Source organism: Anabrus simplex, chromosome 1 (genome assembly GCF_040414725.1).
Source record: "Anabrus simplex isolate iqAnaSimp1 chromosome 1, ASM4041472v1, whole genome shotgun sequence".
Lineage (NCBI taxonomy): Eukaryota > Metazoa > Arthropoda > Insecta > Orthoptera > Tettigoniidae > Anabrus > Anabrus simplex.
Genome location: NC_090265.1, coordinates 1,081,065,539 through 1,081,085,374, shown reverse-complemented (window position 1 = coordinate 1,081,085,374; position 19,836 = coordinate 1,081,065,539). Strand labels below are relative to the sequence as shown.

The 19,836-nt window shown below is 41.1% G+C and overlaps 1 protein-coding gene across 1 annotated transcript in view; it reads right to left on the bottom strand.

The window, feature by feature from the left end:
- Positions 1-19,836, bottom strand: part of LOC136876231 (uncharacterized) — a 169,006-nt gene that overhangs the window by 22,695 nt on the left and 126,475 nt on the right. Inside the window, exons 5-6 of the mRNA XM_068228415.1 lie at positions 15,636-15,748; positions 535-610 (exon numbers count right to left, since the gene is read on the bottom strand). Of these exons, the coding sequence (XP_068084516.1) occupies positions 535-610; positions 15,636-15,748 (189 nt within the window). The remainder of the gene's footprint in view (positions 1-534; positions 611-15,635; positions 15,749-19,836) is intronic.

Genomic DNA, 19,836 nt, shown 5'->3' with positions numbered 1-19,836 from the left:
ATTCGGGGACCTTTCTGCCATTATTCCCACCTACCTTATTTATAAATTTTATGCCCTGAGTTCACCCGACTTTCGCTTCTGTATAGCAAATTCGATCCGAAAACACATCGATGTAAATATAATTTCGCCCAGGAACTGACTTTTTACTTTCGGAATACCCTTGATCACAGCTGCGAGCTCATTGCATTAGTTTTCCTGCATCTGGATTCAATTTCACTTAGTAACTACCATTCTGAGAAAAATACGCATCCTAAGTTCTTGAAATTATCCACCTGTTCCAGTTTCCTATTGCCTACTGAACATTCAATCCTTCTTAGGTTTCTTCACTTTAGACTCGGAAATGCGAATTTTAGATTTTTAGATTTTAGTTTTTTAGTTAAAGAATGTTTTAAGAAATATATAACGTAATGGAGGTTGATTTTAATTTCATTCTTACTACAGGACTGCCATTCTGGAATTTTGTGTTTGTACTTATCATTCCTATGTTTATGTGAAATCGCTTTGCCTATAGGGTACAGATGCTAGTAGTCTTACCTGCATGATCATGCGTTTAGTGAGCACCTGCTGTTCGAGTTCTCGGCTGTACAGCACTTCCGGACTGCCCCACAACCTGCACATACCAGCATTGCCGTATTAATGTTTAGTTCCTAAGCAACACACTGTTCACATTTTACACAAAAGCTCCTTCAACATCCACCTATATTAAATGGAAACACACTGGCAGTTTTCCCAGTGTTTTTCGACACCCAACGAGAGAGTTGACCACACAATACGGGCCGTATAGATTACAGGGAGTGGTTTTCCGCTCGCACAGCCTCCATTGTCGTCTAAATACTTGAAATAGGTGACCACCAATACACCATCACAATACTGCCTCTTTATGGAGAAAAAACGACGTTATTTGTTATATGTTTTACGTCATACGGACTCAGATAGCTCTTATAGCGACGATGGGGTAGGCCAGGTCTAGAACTGGGAGGGTATAACTCCTGCATTTGCCTGGTGTTAAAATGGGTAAGTGGGGTTCGAACCCCTATCTCCCGAATGCAAGCTAACAACTATGTAGCTTCTCATTTTCATACCTGGCGAATGGCGAAGCTGTACCATAATTGACGTCACGGCCGCTACCTTCCAAGTCGTAGCTCTTCCTCATTTTAGTGTCACCGAATCCCTATACGGGTACGCGCGCCGTACAGGCAATGTGACTTTGCCGAATGGAGCAACTCCGACGGTCGTGTCGGGATTTATCCCTTCCGTCCGCCTGCTCCTAGCAGTCACCTATGTTAGATGTCGGGACTCGGAATCGTCTATAGACGATTTAGGTACCGGGCGGTGTGTTATACTCGGTAGAGCAGTTGCCACGCTGCGATCTGTTGAGACTCAGCCCTAGCTTGTGGGATTCGTCTGGTCCGGACGTTAAAGCATCAGCAACATAGAAAAATAATAATTGATAAGCCGACGGTACGTTAAATTATTTTCACCTCTGGACATAGTAACCTGTGGTTCTCAATGCTCTGCTATCGTCTTCTGCACCGTTGTGGATGGGGACATAAAATACATCTACGATATTCCTTGCCTATAGCAAGTGGCGATTAAGGCAAGTGACTCCCACGGGGTTCTCAAGTTGACTGCGTGGACTGGTGACCACAGGGCCTCAGCTGACTGTGGCACTGCTTTCACTTACTGTGGCAGCCTCTTCGCTTCTTATATGTATGTATGATATGAGTAAAGGAGTGGAATCAGAGGTAAGGCTTTTTGTGGATGATGTTATTCTGTATAGAGTAATAAATAAGTTATAAGATTGTGAGCAACTGCAAAATGACCTCGATTATGTTGTGAGATGGACAGCAGGCAAAGGTATGATATTAAACGGGGTTAAAAGTCAGGTTGTGAGTTTCACAATTAGGAAAAGTCCTCTCAGATTTAATTACTGCGTTGAAGGGGTGAAAATTCCTTATGGGGATCACTGTAAGTACTTAGGTGTTAATAAAAGGAAAGATCTTCATTGGGATAATCACATAAATGGGATTGTAAATAAAGGGTACAGATCTCTGCACATGGTTATGAGAGTGTTTAGGGGTTGTACTAAGGATGTAAAGAAGAGGGCATGTACGTCTCTGGTAAGACCCCAAATAGAGTATAGTTCCAGTTTATGGGACCTTCATCAGGATTACTTGATTCAAGAACTAGAAAAAAGTCCAAAGAAAAGCAGCTCGATTTGTTCTGGGTGATTTCCGACAAAAGAGTAGCGTTACAAAAATGTTGTTAAGTTTGGGCTGGGAAGACTTGGCAGAAAGGAGACGAGCTGCTCGACTAAGTGGTATGTAAGGGAGGACGTCAAATACGACACGATCGACTATAAGGTAATCAACTCCATTATCCTTTTATTTTCACGAACATTCATTTTTACAAGGTTTTCTCCTTTAAAAATATCCTCCTTTTTACTCATTCTCTTCTCATTGCAGACTCATTTTAATAATCCAACTGCAACTCAACTTCAACTACAGTGGCTTTATCAAGAGTTCCCCCGATAACTACACGTTAAAAAAATCTTGTATACCTCTAATTCTATCTTCAACACATATAGGCCTACACTTCTCCAACATCAAGAAGAACCTTATCGCCGATTTTACTTCGTCACTTGGACACTGACTTGTTGAAATTTTAACCAACATGAATGAACATTATATTTTATCATCATAACTATCACATGTGTTTTAATTGTCTTGTCATTGTCAAATCTTTTAGCTGAAGATGTTCCATAATCGGAACGAAACATGTCCTAGAGATTAAGCTGGTTTATATCATGTAATTAATAAAACTATTATATGGAAATTGATAAGTATTGGAAGGTGGGAACCTACTTATAACTTAACCTTAGTTGTGTTCCGAGCTGTCAATGGAGAGATGGGTTGGAATGACATTAGTAGGCGAATACGTTTGAGTGGTGTCTTTAATAGTAGGAAAGATCACAATATGAAGATAAAGCTGGAATTCAAGAGGACAAATAAATTGGAATAAATTGCCAAGAGAGATGTTCAATAAATTTTCAATTTCTTTGAAATCATTTAAGAAAAGGCTAGGAAAACAACAGATAGGGATTTTTGTCACCTGGGCGACTGCCCTAAGTGCAGATCAGTAGTGATTGATCGATTGATTGATTGATTGGTTGGTTTATTGATTGACTGATTGAATGATTGATTGATTGATTGATTGATTGACTGACCGACTGATTGATTGATTGATTGATTGATTGATTGATTGATTGATTGATTGAATTCTGTATTTCTTATCTTTCCCGTCTTGGTCAACTTTTGTTCTCGTCCAACTGCGATGATATTAGATTTTCGAGGTCCAGAGGGTCTTTCATTTTCACGTTCTTCGTGGCCTTTCCGTTTCTTTTGTCAATACCTACATTTTTCAGGGTATAAATCTCTTCTTTTTTATCTTCTAATTAATGTATTAAAAGGTGAATTAGCTAGCTGTAATTCCTCTCATGTCAATAATCACTACCTTCCTCTACGGTTTACCTTCAGCACTCACACTATCAGACCGAACGAGTTGGCAATGTGAATAGGGGAGCGCAAGTGTGAGCTAGCATTCGTGAGATAGTGGGTTCGAACCCCACTGTCGACAACCTTGAAGATGGGTTTCCGTGGTTTTCCATTTTCACACCAGGAAAATGTTGGGGCTTCACTTTAATTAAGTCCACGTCCAATTCCTTCTCACTCCTAGGACTTTCCTATTCCATCATCGCCATAAGACCTGTATGTGTCTGCGCTATGTATAGCAACATGTAAAAAAAGAAAATCACACTGAGATTTATTGTCACTGTATATATTGTAAGCGAGTTACGCTTGAAACAACGCCGCCTAAATCGTTAAAAGGCAATGTACTTGGCCAAGATAAAAGGCGATGTAGAGGTGTTTTACCGTATCGCGTGCATCACATTCATACAGTTCAGGAAGTTGGGTGGCCTAAGGTAACAGGTGCTGTGGTGTCGGCAACGTTTCTGCTTCACCTACGTAGCGGGACTATCTGCTCTGAAGATGAAGCCTCGAGTGATGGAAAGAAGAAAAACATTGATAAGCAGTGCAGTTTCGTTACTGTGCTCGAGCATATGATTTTAAAAAGTATGTGCAAAATATCCAGTCTCTTTTTTCCACACCAAGTACTTTTTTTTTTGCTAGGGGCTTTACGTCGCACCGACACAGGTAGGTCTTATGACGACGATGGGATAGGAAAGGCCTAGGAGTTGGAAGGAAGCGGCCGTGGCCTTAATTAAGGTACAGCCCCAGCATTTGCCTGGTGTGAAAATACGCCAAGTACTGTAGACTAATCCTCATAACGCTTTCTTGCACTCTCGAAAGCACGAGGAGTATGACACTTTCACTAGCTGCCCCAATCCTCCCCACACGATAATTTTTGTTATCGGGTAATGTTCCGTAAATTACGTCACGCATATAACCCCAGAAAAATAAATCCGTGAATATGAGATTGGGAATCTTGGTGGCCAATCATGTAAAGAACCGTTGAGTCAATCGACTTATGAAGATACGGCATGCGGAAAAGCAAATGAAACTGAAATTATTGCTCATCTGCTGTCCACGTTTCCTTAGCAAAAAAGTATAGCGCTCCCCTGTTCACAATTTATGCTCTCGACATACCGGATTGTGTAAATTCGACCATGGCACAGTATGTGGATGACAGTCATTTACAGACCAAACCAAACCCCAGAGTGCAAAAGCCCCAAAGAGCCATGGCCTACCAAGCGACCACTCCTCAGCTTGAATGCCTGAAAATTATGAGGTGTCGTGTGGTCAGCACGACGAATCCTCTCAGCCATTATTCTTGGCTTTCTAGACCGAGGCCGCCATCTCACCGTCAGATAGTTCCTAAATTGTAATCACGTAGGCTGAGTTGACATTGAAGCAACCCTGAAAGCAAGGTAAAAATCCTTGACCTGGCCGGGAATTGAACTCGGGGCCTCCGGGTAAGAGGCAGGCATGCGGGGCGGGAGTCATGTACAGAACCATAAAAATAGTGATGATCTGGTACAATTCCAATCGGATCTGGATAGTATAGCTCTGTGGTGTGATGTAAATAAAACATGTATAAATGTTAAGAAGTGTAAATATATAACACTAAGCAGAGCTAGAAACCGCTCCATAATCAGCCTACTCTATTTGGAATCCAATTACCGCCTTCCAATTTCACCAAAGTGTTCGGTATTCACATTACGAAGAATCTAACATGAAATAAGCACGTGGATATTGTAGAACCTAAGCTTGAAACAACATTTCAAGCAGTGTAACTATCCGGGTAGTGACAGTATCGTCGTGGCATGCTGGCCAATTCCAAAAAGTGTTGAGGGAAGAATGTTAAATTAACACCTACGAATATAGTTGTAGATAGGATTTTTATTCGTTTAGTCATTGAGGTGTAAGGCATACAGAGCACTAGGTGCTGTCCGCAGTGGAGTAAAGCCCTACGAATAGCATACATTTCCCTGGTGCGGCCCATAATATTATATGGTCTTCGTCCGTAGCACCCAACGACAACGGAAAATATGAAAAAACTAGAATGTATCCAGCACCGAGCGGAATGTATAATAATAAACAAACACATCTCTTTAAACACAACCAGGTCATTGGCATTATGTAAACAAATAGATGTAGCCTTCCTTAAGAACTTCCTGACAGACAACACACATCTCTCCTACTTCCACCACCTGCAGCTTAATTACCACTCTGTCAAGAGAGGCCGATGGGTTACACTTGTCACCCCCCCTCATATTTAAATGGATTTTACGCTCGGTCTGCTCGTCTAAGGAACCTTCTACTATCTGAAGTAAAACTGCTGCTTCTTCCTCACTTCCTCCACGCAGTAAAGAAAATGTGTATGCAAATATAAATCCATAAAGTGATGTACAAAACTTATATAAATTATAATTTCAAGAATGATGTGTGCAAATACAGTCGAATGTGGGCAAATGTGTATGTGTGCGGGTGTGAGAGTGGTTGTGAATGAATGAGTATGAGCTCGGAAGTGTGTGTATACAAGGGTATGAGTGACTGGGTCTTTTTACTCTTAACATGTATAGCATAAATCAAGATAATTATTATTCTAAGAGTACAGTGTTCGGAGTGTAAATATTTAAATTTAAATTGTCTATACATCTGTAAATATTCAGTAAAGTTTATGTAAAGATACAGTACATGTGGGGATGGAGGCACTTCCGTGGATGTGGGGCTTGCCCTTTCTCCATCTACCACCCATATATTGTACATGTACAATTTAAGGAAAATAAATAATACGTATTCTGGCATACTGTGAATTCAGTGTTGAGTTTATTTCTACAATTATGGTTCTCGCAACAGAGGAGAAAGTGTGTATCGTTGATCATTATTTCCGGCCATACGAAGTGGGGGTCAGAATGGGCCGAATTTGCTTCACATTAAAGAACGGTCCTACGAGCGATTTAATAAGGAAGTCCAAATAATAATTAGTCTTATGTCAACACAGCGCCCAAGAATCGTCACCACAGACGCAAATTATAGAGGAGTTCTCCAATAGGTTTTACAGACTACGACAAAAAACCACTGAAACTCGGTTTGAACGATAAATATTATCGGCGGGTGTTCAAAGAACTGGATGGATTTGTATACCGCTTTCAAGTTGTTCAGCGTAAAAAAAAATGGAATGAGCGAGCCCGATTAGAGTATTGATTTGTCCATGACGTATGGCGATTCATATTTTTTCTTCCGCAATGGTTTTAAGATGAAAGCTATTTTTCCCTTGATGAATACAACTTTTTTAGGGTTTAATAAGCCCACGTATGGGGTATGTTTAAAGGATCAGGTTTCGAGACAAATGACCCACTCACAAGTAATCCCGAATTACGCGAGAATATGACGTCATGTGTTTCGAAGGTGTACAGATTGGATATAATACCAAACACAATGCTACAGGGGACTGCTTGGCCTTCGCAGATGATATGACATTGCAACACGAAAAGGAAGAAGATGGGAAGATGGCACTAGCAAACCTAGCCGAGACTGCGGCGAAGGTTGGCCTGACGATATCGTACAAGAAGACCAAGATACTGAATGCAGATTCGACAGTTTTCAGTACTTATGTGAGATTATAACAGTGCGGGAGAAAAAGCACAGCTCCTGCAGAAACTACCATTCACGGCCAAAACGACTTATGGGAAGAAGAACCTATCGAGGATCGCCAAATTGCGACCATCCGGAACGCTGCATTGTACGCTGCTGAGACCATTGCATTGGACAAAAGAGCTTGTATCGATTGGAAAAGGAGCAAAGATAGATCCTGAGGGATATTTGAGGTACCGAAAAGTAGGGTGACACATGGGTGCATAGATCATGGCATGAGCTACACGAGAAAGTATAACCAATTTCAAGCGTATTACGGAAGAAAAGGTTGAGTTTCCTGGGTCATATGATGGGAATGGATGACGACAGGTTGACAAAGACGATATGGAATACGACATGCTTAACGGGAAATAACTGGACGAAAGAAGTTAGGGAAGATTGGAAGGCTATTGGCACGATGGAAATATCAACTAACGACCGTGTGAGATAAATCTGTTTACAAAGAGCTCGTAGAAAGTCACAAGTGGACCGATACTAAGATCAAGGTACAAATCACAGAAGCGGATATAAATAGGAAGAGTGAAAGAATGAAGAGGTATTGGGAAGAACGAAGATGTGCTGAACAAGTCACGCGAGGTCCTAAGGGTCGAAACGAATTTAAAAAATGGCATGTCCCAGTGTCCTTAAAGCGATCTTTATATATCAGCATGTTCAATGAACTTCTAAAACATTATGAACATTGTTTATCACGTGATGGTGTACACATATTGTACCAATTCAGTGTGGTTTATTTTACAACATACGGCAATTTCTATCTTTTAAAGTTTGATAGGACGTTGTCTCATGTGCTGGATGGCCACCCTATTGCAGGATCAAGTTTTATCTAATAGCAAGAGGGACATTTTTCAGTAACTCACCCAAACGTTCAGTCACAAAAGCAAAATATTCCGAGACGGTGACATTTTCTACCTGACCGTTTATGATATCCATCCGGACATTGACGGTAAAACGGTCTTGCATATGCACCTCCTTTCTATAGTATGGATTATTATCTCCGTAGTGGTGTTCATTGTGGTGGCTGATGCTGCCAACACTCCTAAATATCCACTTATATCTATACAAAACTGGTCTTTCGAAGTCAGTATTTCCGATATCAACCCGAACGATAAGAAAGTAAATAATAAATCGTCAAAAACTGCTATACTAGTATATAACTCTAATTGTGGTAAATATTTGGAAATTAACCTGCTCCAAGAAACATTCGCAAAATGCTGCACGAAAGCCGTAGTCACAGAGCTGAAGATCCCATTGAAGAATTCGATGAACTCAGATTTAAGTTTCTAGCCACTGCATTATTGGTGGGAGTATTCACTGCTACAGCCTTTCTAAGTGCGTCAGGAGACCTGTGCTGCACATGCAATGGGCGCATCGGTACAGGTAGTGCCCCATATTGACGTAGTCTCTGCTCCATAGCTCTAATTCGTTACTCACTCGGCAATCATCTCTCAGGATACAACCGTCTATGTGTCGTTGATTTCTTCGACTATCCCCCTACAAAAAAGCATATCCACTATAACACCCGTACTTCATTCATTGACAACATAAAATAGGTATGTTTACTGATGTTCTACTGTGAGCGAAGTCATAATGCCAACAAATACTCCTCTCCTAGTGCAGGTCCGATGACCTAAATTTTAGGCCTCTTTAAACAACAAGCATCATCATCAGAAGCATATAGTGAGTCGTTTGCTCGTAATATGAACCTGCAGCATTCCCCATCCCGGGGCGAGCCTTAGCTACCGGGCGGGTCTCAGGTGGCGGATAGCGAACGGTCCTTAAATATCGGGGTTAGCTGCGAATAAGGGGAAACCAGAATAAGCAGTCCCGGACCGAGGCAAAACTGCTGCCTTGCAGCTCAAATGCTAAGGGAAGAAACCCTGACAGAAAATCTAGCAGGCCGAGGGCTATGTGGGAGGCAGCCCCTCCCACAAGGCTTTGGAACCAGGGCAGATAACCCAAATATTCGAGAAACAATTATTAAAAGAAATTACATAGGGGAAACCGGATTGATTAAACTGTTGAAGACCAAGCGAGGAAAAAGGACTATGAACTTGGCAACTTGGAACGTACGGGGACTAGATGGCAAGGAGTTCGAACTGTTGTTGGAAATGCTAAGAGCAAGGCTGAACATACTGGCAGTAACAGAGACCAATAAGGTAGGCAGTGGATGTGAACAGCTAATGGAACCAAGCAGTGGTGAAAGGTTTTTAATGATTCATTCAGGCGTGCAGAAGGAACAGAGAGAAAAGGGAGGAGTCGCCATAGTTATCCCCGAAGGCTACAGACATAACGTCAAGTGCTGGAAATTCATCAACGAAAGAAAGATGTCGGTGACTTAAACTCTCAATGTCAGCACCAATGAAGGCACTACTTTCATTGCCGTATATGCACCAAATGAAGATGACATCTCAGAAGAGAAAGACAGGTTTTTTTGATGAATTGCAAAGAACAGTAGCCGACACCATGGGAACCATTTTCGTCCTTGGTGACTTCAATGGCAGGGTTGGAAACAACACAGAGGGAATGGAGAGCCTGCTTGGGAAATACGGAGAGGTTCACCAGAATGACAGTGGGAGAAGACTCCTGGACATGTGTGCAGGCAATAACTTTGTGATAGCAAATACTATGTTCCCACACAAAGAAGCACACCGCTACACAAGAGAAGTCGCCAGCCGCAATGAGAAATCCATCATTGACTACATCCTAGCGCCACGTAGCCAGTGGAGATATATCTTGGATGTCAGAGTATACAGAGGTTATGAGATTGGAAGCGATCACTATTTGGTAGTTATGCGGCTGCACATTAACATCAAGACCAACAACTCAGTTACCAGGAGAAAACCTAAAGAAAGAATAAAGGTGCATAAATTGAGAGAAGAGGCCACCCAGCAAGCATACCATGATGCTGTGAAACAACGAATTGATCTACTGGAATTGCCACCTGCGGGAGAAGACCAACTGGAAGAGACATGGTGCCTGTTCAAGGAGGTAATCCTTGAAGCTGCAGCCGAGGCCTGTGGAAAGTCTAGGGGAGGGCAACATCAGAAGAGGACACCATGGTGGACAGAAGAGGTGAAGGAACTAGTCAGGGAGAAGAAGGAATTGTGGAAGAAATACTTACTCACTAAACACCCAAGTGATTATGAGGTCTACAGAAAACAAAGGATTGCAGTGAAGAACGCAGTGAAAGATTCAAAACAACAATCGTGGGAAAAGTTCGGAGAAACAATGGAAGGAAATCTACAAAATAATCAAAAGCTGTTTTACAGGGTACTGAAATCTTTGCGAACAGACAAGCAGTGTCCTCTCAAGTTCATATAGGAAAAAAGCGGAAACCTCCTCCGAAGTGAAAATTACATCATGGAACGGTGGAAAGAACACTTTCAAGAACTGCTCGGAGGAAATAGAGGATTACGATCAAGCAGGAGGAAAACAGCAGCACCAAGAGGAAGATGGGACCTGTGAGGAATTACGTATTGAGGAACTAAAGCGTGCACTGATGAAAATGAAACTAGGCAAAGCTGCAGGCCACAAGCAGATAGCACCTGAGATGCTCAAGTTTATGGGAAAAAGTGGTGAAGATTTGTTCCACCGTATTATCAACCTGGCCTGGAAAACAAAGAAGGTACCAAATGATTGGCAGTACAGTGCCATTGTTCCAATATTCCAGAAAAGGGACAACAGAGATTGCACAAACCATCGTGGCATATCGCTCCTGAGCGTGCCGGGAAAAATATATGCAAGGATCCTGGAAGATAGATTAAGGCAAGTTGTAGAACTACAGTTTGATGAAGCGCAGTGTGGGTTTCGGCCAGGAAGAAGCACCCAAGACCTCATTTTCACCGTCAGACAGATCAGCGAAAAACTGATGAAGTACGGAAAAGAGGCGCATCTAGCCTTCATCGACCTAGAGAAAGCCTTTGACACCATTCCGAGAGTTGAAATTTGGAAGACACTAAAGAAAAGAAATGTTGACCAACAGATAACAGCAGCAATTCAAAGCCTGTACAGTCGATGTCAGAATTATGTTCGAACCTGTAATGCAGAGTCTCAGGTGTTTGAGACCTCAGTGGGACTCAAACAAGGCTGCATACTCAGCCCACTTCTCTTCATTACCTTAATGGATGATGTGATCAAATCGTGTAATGGGAAGGTGCAGAAATTCAAGCTCGGCCATAAGTTTCTGACGCCAGTGTATATCACCCATTGTGCCTTTGTTGATGACATATTGCTGCCGGGAGATTCGGAAAGGAATCTACAAAAGAACTTGCTAATCTGGGAAGAAGAGCTGGAAAAGAGTGGCATGAAAATCAATGCAAGAAAAACTCAGACCATGATGATGTCACGACAGCCTGCCTCACAGCAGATTGCACTGAATGACGGTACAATATTGGAGCAGACCACCCATTTTAAATACCTTGGAGCCACATTGCAGGAAGATGGCAGAATAGATGGAGAAATTATAGCTCGAACCGAAGCCTCCGGGCGGCTCTTCAATGCACTGAAGAGGAATTTTCTTAACAACCCTTCTGTGTCTAAATCCACGAAACTCCGTGTGTACAAGGTGATATATCTGCCAACCTTGCTCTATGGCTGTGAAACCTGGGCGTTGACCAGCAAACACCGGAGTAGAATTCAGGCATCAGAAATGCGATTTCTCCGCAAAATTGAAGGGAAAACGAGAAGGGACAGGATCAGGAATCAGACCATCAGAACCAGTCTTGACGTCTCACCTGTTCTCGAGATAATGGAACAGAGCCAACTACGATGGTTTGGACATGACCAAAGAATGGAGGATAAGAGAAAGGCTAAACAAGCTTTGGACGCCAGAATTCAAGGAGCTAGACCGCGCGGCAAACACAGAAGAATGTGGGAAGAAGATGTAAAGGCAGCTGTGGATGCCAGGGGTGGGGACTGGAGGAAAGTGAAGGAGCTGGCCCGAGACAGAACCCGCTGGAGGACCCTCTGGAAAACCTCGACACCGCAAGATAGAAGAGGATCGACTAAGTAAGTAAGTAAGCATTCGCCATTAGTAGACCGCCTCGCTACACAGGTAAAGCAGAGAGGTTCCTGAGACATCGGGAGTTTGGACTGAAAATCTACTTCTTGTAACCACCCGTCACATGAGGTCATCTAACTTACTGAACAGTATGTATGTGCACCGTGTGGTACATACTATAATATCGTTCTAAGTGCGTGGAAGTTCAGAATAATTTTGCTGGAGAAACTCAAACTAAGAAAACAGCGTACGCCGAGAGAGGCATAATTCTTGCTAATATTCTAAAATGCATTACAAGATTAATTCGTAAGTTATAGAACATTAAGACTTACTTTGTACATTTAACCTGAAACCCAGAACAGCAGAATAAAAACTATTACATTTTCCAGTAACTATTAATAACCATTGCCCCACTGTTGAGTGCCATTTGTAATATTAAATAAATATAAATGAAATAGTTAACTGAAATGTCCGGAATTTACCTAAATGGAGCAATCAAAATTTGATATAGCATGATAATTCTCCCTCCCAGGGCATGTACATAAAGCTGCGTACTAGTACATGTGCTTCAGACCTTTCCTAACCCTCTGAAAACGATTAAACAGATAGGAACTGCACCTAGGGTCTCCAATAACCCCCACGGCACTTAACGCCCTAGAAAGGACTTTGGCCTGCCCAGCGACCGCTGCTCAGCCTGAAAGCCTGCAGATTACGAGGGGCCGTGTGGTCAGCACGACGCATCCTCTCAGCCTATTTCTGGACTTTCGAGACGGAGGCGAACATCTCACCGTCAGACAGCTCCTCAATTCTAATCATGTAGGCTGAGTGGACCTCGAACCAGCCCTCAGGTCGGGAGAAAAATTCCTGACCTAGCCGGGAATCGAACCCGGGACCTCCGGGCGAGAGGCAGGCACGCTACCTCTACACTACGGGCTGGGCAACTCCAATAACATCTTCACTAATTTAAAATAACTATCTATATTCTGACCTAACCATATGAAATATAACCATCAAAAGTCCAGAACGTCCTCAAAGAATAAGCATCTACAGTAACTACAACATAAATAATATATTTTGCGTTGCTACAAATTATAAGAACAATGTACAGGGTGCGCACAAAGTCCGTATACCCTTACATTTAATTAATTTAAACTCAAACTGGCGTGATATAAAATTCCACATACTCATTATTTACTACTACTTACATCTTATATCTTAGGAATCTGAAACATCCGTATGTGTCCATCCATGGTCTCTGGACAGCTGAATACGCTGCCATGTTCTGCTGCTCGTATTAAGCAACATCCTTGGGGTCACTATTTGGAAAGCTTCGTGCACCGCATTTTTCAGATCATCAATTCCAACATACCGCTGCTTCCCCATATGTTCCTTGATGTAACCCCAGAGTGCGTTATCGGGTGTTCTTAGATCAGGGCTCCTTGGTGGCCATGGATCATTGTCCGATTGTCGACCAATCCAGTGATTCACAAAAACTGCGTTCAGACGTTGTTAAACAGACACTGCACAGTGAGCCGGCACCCCATCGTGTTGAAACCAAACAATGTCTAAGATGCACGCATTTTGCAGCCGCGGGATGAACCAGTCTTTAATCATCTGGAGGTAACTGTTCTGATTAACAGAACGATCAAAAAAATATGGGCTAAATAGATGCATTTGTGTCATTTTGGCCCAGATCATGACGTGAGGTGGGTTTCGCACGATTTATTGAAACAAACGTGGATATTCTTTTCCCCAGAAGTAAACATTGCGACAACGGGAGCTGCAATAAATCGAACATTCGTCAGTGATCATGACTTCTGCCTTCTGAGCCATTGTTTGGAATTGTTGCAGCATCCGACCACAAGCATTAACACGTCTCTCTAAATCAGCATCTGATAATTTACTGACACTCAATGGACGCCAACATCTCATTTTCAGATCCACATGGATGTGTTTCCTCATGGTTGATTTCGGTATCCCCAACTCTGACGCACGTTTCCGTATGGATTTGACCGCAGATTATTCGATAGATTTTTCCACGTCAGCACAAATTTCAAGTCTGGTGAGTGGTTTTCCACTTCTTGGCGCGTCGCGAACACTGCCCGTTAAAAAAAGCTTCCTTTTCCCACGCTAACAGTGTCTACTTTGCCGGTGTTGCTTTCACAAACCGCGCAACGAAATTGTCTCTCACGTTTTAAATTCATTTGCCAGCAAACGTTGCTCAATCGTATAATTACTTGTATCAGCCATTCTTACAATATCTTGCCACCAACGGCTGTCAACAATCGAAGTCGATAACAATGGATATCTGGCAATAGAAATAAGTAAATAATGAGTAAGGTTATATGGACTTTGTGCGCACTCTGTACAGCGATTTCTCAATTTATTTCGGGTAGGAGCACTGGAGCCATTCCCAAGAAATAAAGTGTCGCACTGTGAAGACCAGGGCAGCATTTACAAGCCTGCGTGAAGTACTCTGTAGCAGAGAACTACCATTACTGTTTCGGATTAGGAGCACGGTGTTATGTTTCTCCATTGTGGTGTACGGAGTGGAGTCCTGGTTTATGATGAAAGCCACCATGAGAAGATTACAAGCATTTGAAATGTAGATCTACCATCGCATGCTTCGTATCAGCTGGATAGAATACACAATGAGAAGATATTGATAGGATGTGCAAAGGGGCTGGAGAACCTGCGACAGTGGTTCGGTCAAACAACTGTTTCGTTAATCCGCGCAGCCCCCAATAAAACTAAGATAGACAGAATGATCGCCAAAGTCCGATGACAGATGCGGCACTAAAAGAAGGAGAAGGGTAAAAATTTATGTCTCTGAAGATCATTAAACATGCAAATACGTCTAATAAATTAGGGATTTACAATGTGAAGATACTTGATGCAAGAATTCATACACAAATTTATTCGGAACAAAATCATTGAGTGAAGATACATAAGTAAAGTAATTCAGTAATCCGCAAACAAATTCTTGTGAATGCTGACCGTGGCAAGTAACACCCATTTACATGTGTTTCCTTGCTCAATCAATATGCACTTATTTTGCGCATTTTTGATTCGGTGATGCCTTCTAAAGGAATTGTGCTAGGATTTATGACCTTTTAGTTGTGGAACAAACTTGCTATTACTTGGCATATCAACCTACAAGTAAGTAAATTTGACTTATGCGCTTTTACAAAAATACCACAGAAATATTACAGTATTGCTGATAGGACGTTTTTCAGACAAGGTCAGTGCCATTTAAAATGAACAGTTATTTTAGTACTCTACAAACCAACTTCTGAAGCATGTTCCTTCTGTAATTTAAGTTCACCCAAGCCTCGATCGTGTGTTACTCCAACCTGCCACTCTCCAAGTCGTCAACATCTCCTACACTGAACTGAACAAAACCATTGCTGCATCAACAATACAATTTTAATATATACTATATAACACTGTACACTCACCCTGGTCCATCCTTTATCTTGGTGATTTCTGTGACATCTGTGGAAGGTAAAGGAAACCTGGTGGTCGAGGGTGGCCTTTTCCGAGCCAGCAACGCTACGAGGTCTGCACAACTCTAGGACACAAGTAGAAACAGCATTTATCAATGCAAGATAAAAAGGCAACTATAAGGGTTGTTTAATTGAAACATAAACAGATTTGACAACACCATAAATAACTTACGAGAGAGCCAAGATGTGGCATCACTGTGTGATTTGGTGTTCCTAGTAATAGCTCATAACGTGGTCAGCACGAAACACGCGTCAGGCTAAGTAGAGGAAAGTAATGAACCAATATTCATGTTTAGTAATTGCGTCAAGGAAACGGAGTATGATTTAATTCTTGTGCTTTGACCTGGAAAACTGTCACGAAGTGTGTTTGTGCTTCACTGTAGATCACATCAACACACCGGAAACATAACAATAGACATTTGGTGCTGTATTCACTGGGGTCTTACGGATCAGCCGCCTTACACCCAAGATCTCTCCCCTTGCGGCAGTCACGTTTTTGGTCTGCTAGAACCATGAAAATTAAGTATTAAACCACCGACCAAGGGGCTCCTGTTGCTGAGGAATGGAGGTTGAACCATCAACCAACTTCATTGTGGAGAGTATAGCATTCAACGTTCAGTGTTCAGCGTTGGAACAGTGCTTGAACAGCATTGAAAGACTGTGCTAGGTAACTAACTCATGAGTGTAGCAAAGGCTTTTCAGTCTGTCAAACACATAGCAAATACAATGTAAATTAAAACACTAAAAGCATATCTGTAAAACACACACTAACATACAAAGAATGACATGTTTCGTTCTACAAGAACATCCTCAGATTCTATCAAATCACTTAAAATAAGCTTATATATGTACAGTATTGTTTTCGTAGCGTAAACTTGTCAATGATAGAGAGATAAGTGATAACATGAAACAGTAATGACAAAAAATAAAATATATACAATTATAATATAGTGAAAAACTTACGTATTTATCTATGACCACAGTCCTGAAATAGTGTTTGGTGACAACAGACTTAACATCGGCAGTCTAGATAAATACGTAAGTTTTTCACTATATTATAATTATATATATTTTATTTTTTGTCATTACTGTTTCATGTTATCACTTATCTCTCTATCATTGACAAGTTTACGCTACGAAAACAATACTGTACATATATAAGCTTATTTTAAGTGATTTGATAGAATCTGAGGATGTTCTTGTAGAACGAAACATGTCATTCTTTGTATGTTAGTGTGTGTTTTACCGATATGCTTTTAGTGTTTTAATTCACATTGTATTTGCTATGTGTTTGACAGACTGAAAAGCCTTTGCTACATTTAACTAAGTCAACACTGGAAAACATGGCTTCATTTTTAACAAAATAACTCATGAGTGGTAACATGTGAAGACGCAGGACGTCTAATAATCTACATTGCACCCAAATTTCCTTAGGCGATATGGTGGAATATTTCATTCATTAGATTCTGTATAGAAATACTACAACATTCGACAATTTTAGCGAAGACAGCAGAGTGGTCACAGCCCACCAACGTAGAATATCTAAGCCGCCTTAGGAGAGGTAGAGCACGTTCTGTTTGGTGTTGTTAAACAATTATGTTATAAATGCACAGAGACGTGAACCAAGCCAAGAGCTCAATTCCATCAGTTCAGTTTAGTCCATCAATGCAGTTCATCGTTCAGTACAGTACATGTGCGTGTTCAACCTAATTCGAGGGAACGCCAAGTGACCGACTATTCAGAGCTTGCATCAAGATACTTCGAAAATGTAAGTGAATATTCATAAACTATATTTATTCACTTCCGGTGGAGAAAATAGGTTCTAAGTAGATTAATTTCTTAACATAATAACTTGCTAATGGACTAAGACATTGTATGATATCATGAGACAAAGAGAGAAGTACAATGTCCGGATAAAAGTAGCCGGTTTGTTTTAAAAACAGTGGAGGTGGACAGGTTAAAATTCCGCAGAGGCTAAAGGAACACTGTGAGCAGGTAAAGAAGGGAACAGTTTGGTAAATGACAATCCCTTGTGTAGCCACCTGTCTTCAAGTTTGGGAGCAGGTCCTTGAACTCATTACGGACATTCCTTTGACCAAACAAGCAGAGGAGAATGAGTGCTAACGGGAAGAATGTAAATAATCCCTAACCAGCCGTCTAGAAAAGGTAGCTCATTTGACAGAGGTTTTAAGAGGGCCAGTATTGCCGCAGACCAGACCAGCTGATAGGAAGTTATATAAATGTAGGACAGAGTCACAAATTATGCTGATAGAGTGAGATCATCACCGGAAGTGTGTTAGAATAAATATTAATATTAGAGCTTAGAATTAAGTAAAAGAAGAGTGTTACGTGTGTAAATAAATAAGGTATGTGTTAGCAGTGTATAATCGAGCTCGATAGCTGCAGTCGCTTAAGTGCGGCCAGTATCCAGTAATCGGGAGGAAGTGGGTTCGAGCCCCACTGTCGGCAGCCCTGAAGATGGTTTTCCGTGGTTTCCCATTTTCACACCAGGCAAATGCCGGGGCTGTACCTTGATTAAGGCCACGGCCGCTTCCTTCCACTTCCTAGGCCTTTCCTATCCCATCGTCGTCATAAGACATATCTGTGTCGGTGTGACGTAAAGCAAGTAGCAGTGTATAAATGTGCCAATTTGGATATACACCAATCTTCACCATGACAACGCTAGTATTTAACATGGCCTAAATCCGAGGAAGGTGCCGTAGACCACATGGGATAGTCCGACGAACCCATCTTGGAGAATGTAAGTACTAGATCATTGAAATGTTGTTTTAATTAGTATGTAAATAATTAAATATATCAGTGACCACGCTGTCATCCGCTAGAAATAATTATGCCAATTTTGCTTTGTCTTAGATTTGGTAAAGGACAGCTAATATTGCTTTAAGTGTATAATGTAGATCACGTACCATAAATTACGGGCATGTCGTGAATTAATGTTGAGGGACCGATATTAAATCATTATCTGCTTAACGTGTATTGATTTAATTATGTTCAGGATCTTGGGATATCTACTGTGTCGTTTAATAATCTAGATTTATACTTACCGTGGCCAGAATTTCTAAGTCAAACTGAGAATAATAAAAATAAATATAATAATAATAAATAAAAATTAGTAATCGGGAGATAGTGGGTTCGAGTCCCACTGTCGGCAGCCTTGAAGATGGTTTTCCGTGGTTTCCCATTTTCACACCAGGCAAATGCCGGGGCTGTACCATAATTAAGGCCACGGCCACTTCCTTCCAACTCCTAGGCCTTTCCCATCCCATCGTCGCCATAAGACCTATCTGTGTCGGTGCGACGTAAAGCAAATAGCAAAAAAATAACAATAACAATAATAGTAATAATAACATGTTGTGTTGCGAATATTAATTTTATAGTGATGGATCGCAACTATAATAATAATAATTGTCATGATGTTTTCGACGACGTGGTTGACAAAAACTATTTATAAAAATTTGTAAAATCAGATAATAATACTGTTTCGATCTGCATGAGTTATTTAACTGGCTCTTAAGTTGTGGATTGTACGAGGTTTTCAACATAACGTTGTTGTTTACGTAAAAGTGAGGAAATTGATACAGTGCCGACCGGATGTGTAGAAGTGAGTTAAGGTCTGATACAAATGAAAGTATCGAACAACAAGAAAAATGAGAAAGAAAAGAATCCCCGCATATGTCTACGAATAAAGATGGAAGGAATATTAATAACTTCGGTGAAATAATAAGACAGAAATAAGAATCTACGTGTAAATAAGAAAAGAAATAGAGAAGGACTAGCCACTTTGTAATAGAGAAAGGTAGCTGTCAGCTTATAAATGCTCGAATACATGAGATAAGACCGCCGTACTCACATCCAGACGCAGTGGGAATATTTAATCGATAGTGAATTGATTCCAGATTGTGTCCTCTGATATCAAGCAGAGTTAAATTGATAGCCAATCATGTTATGCTCTAAAATTACACCTGTCAATAATAATAATAATAATAATAATAATAATAATCCATGACACGGTAACATTTTGCTACGGAGGTTAAATAGCCTAATATGTATTTATTTATGTCCATAAAATTTTGATTGACTTTTCATTCGCAATTTTATCATGGAAGGATGAGTATTGGATAAGTTATGATGA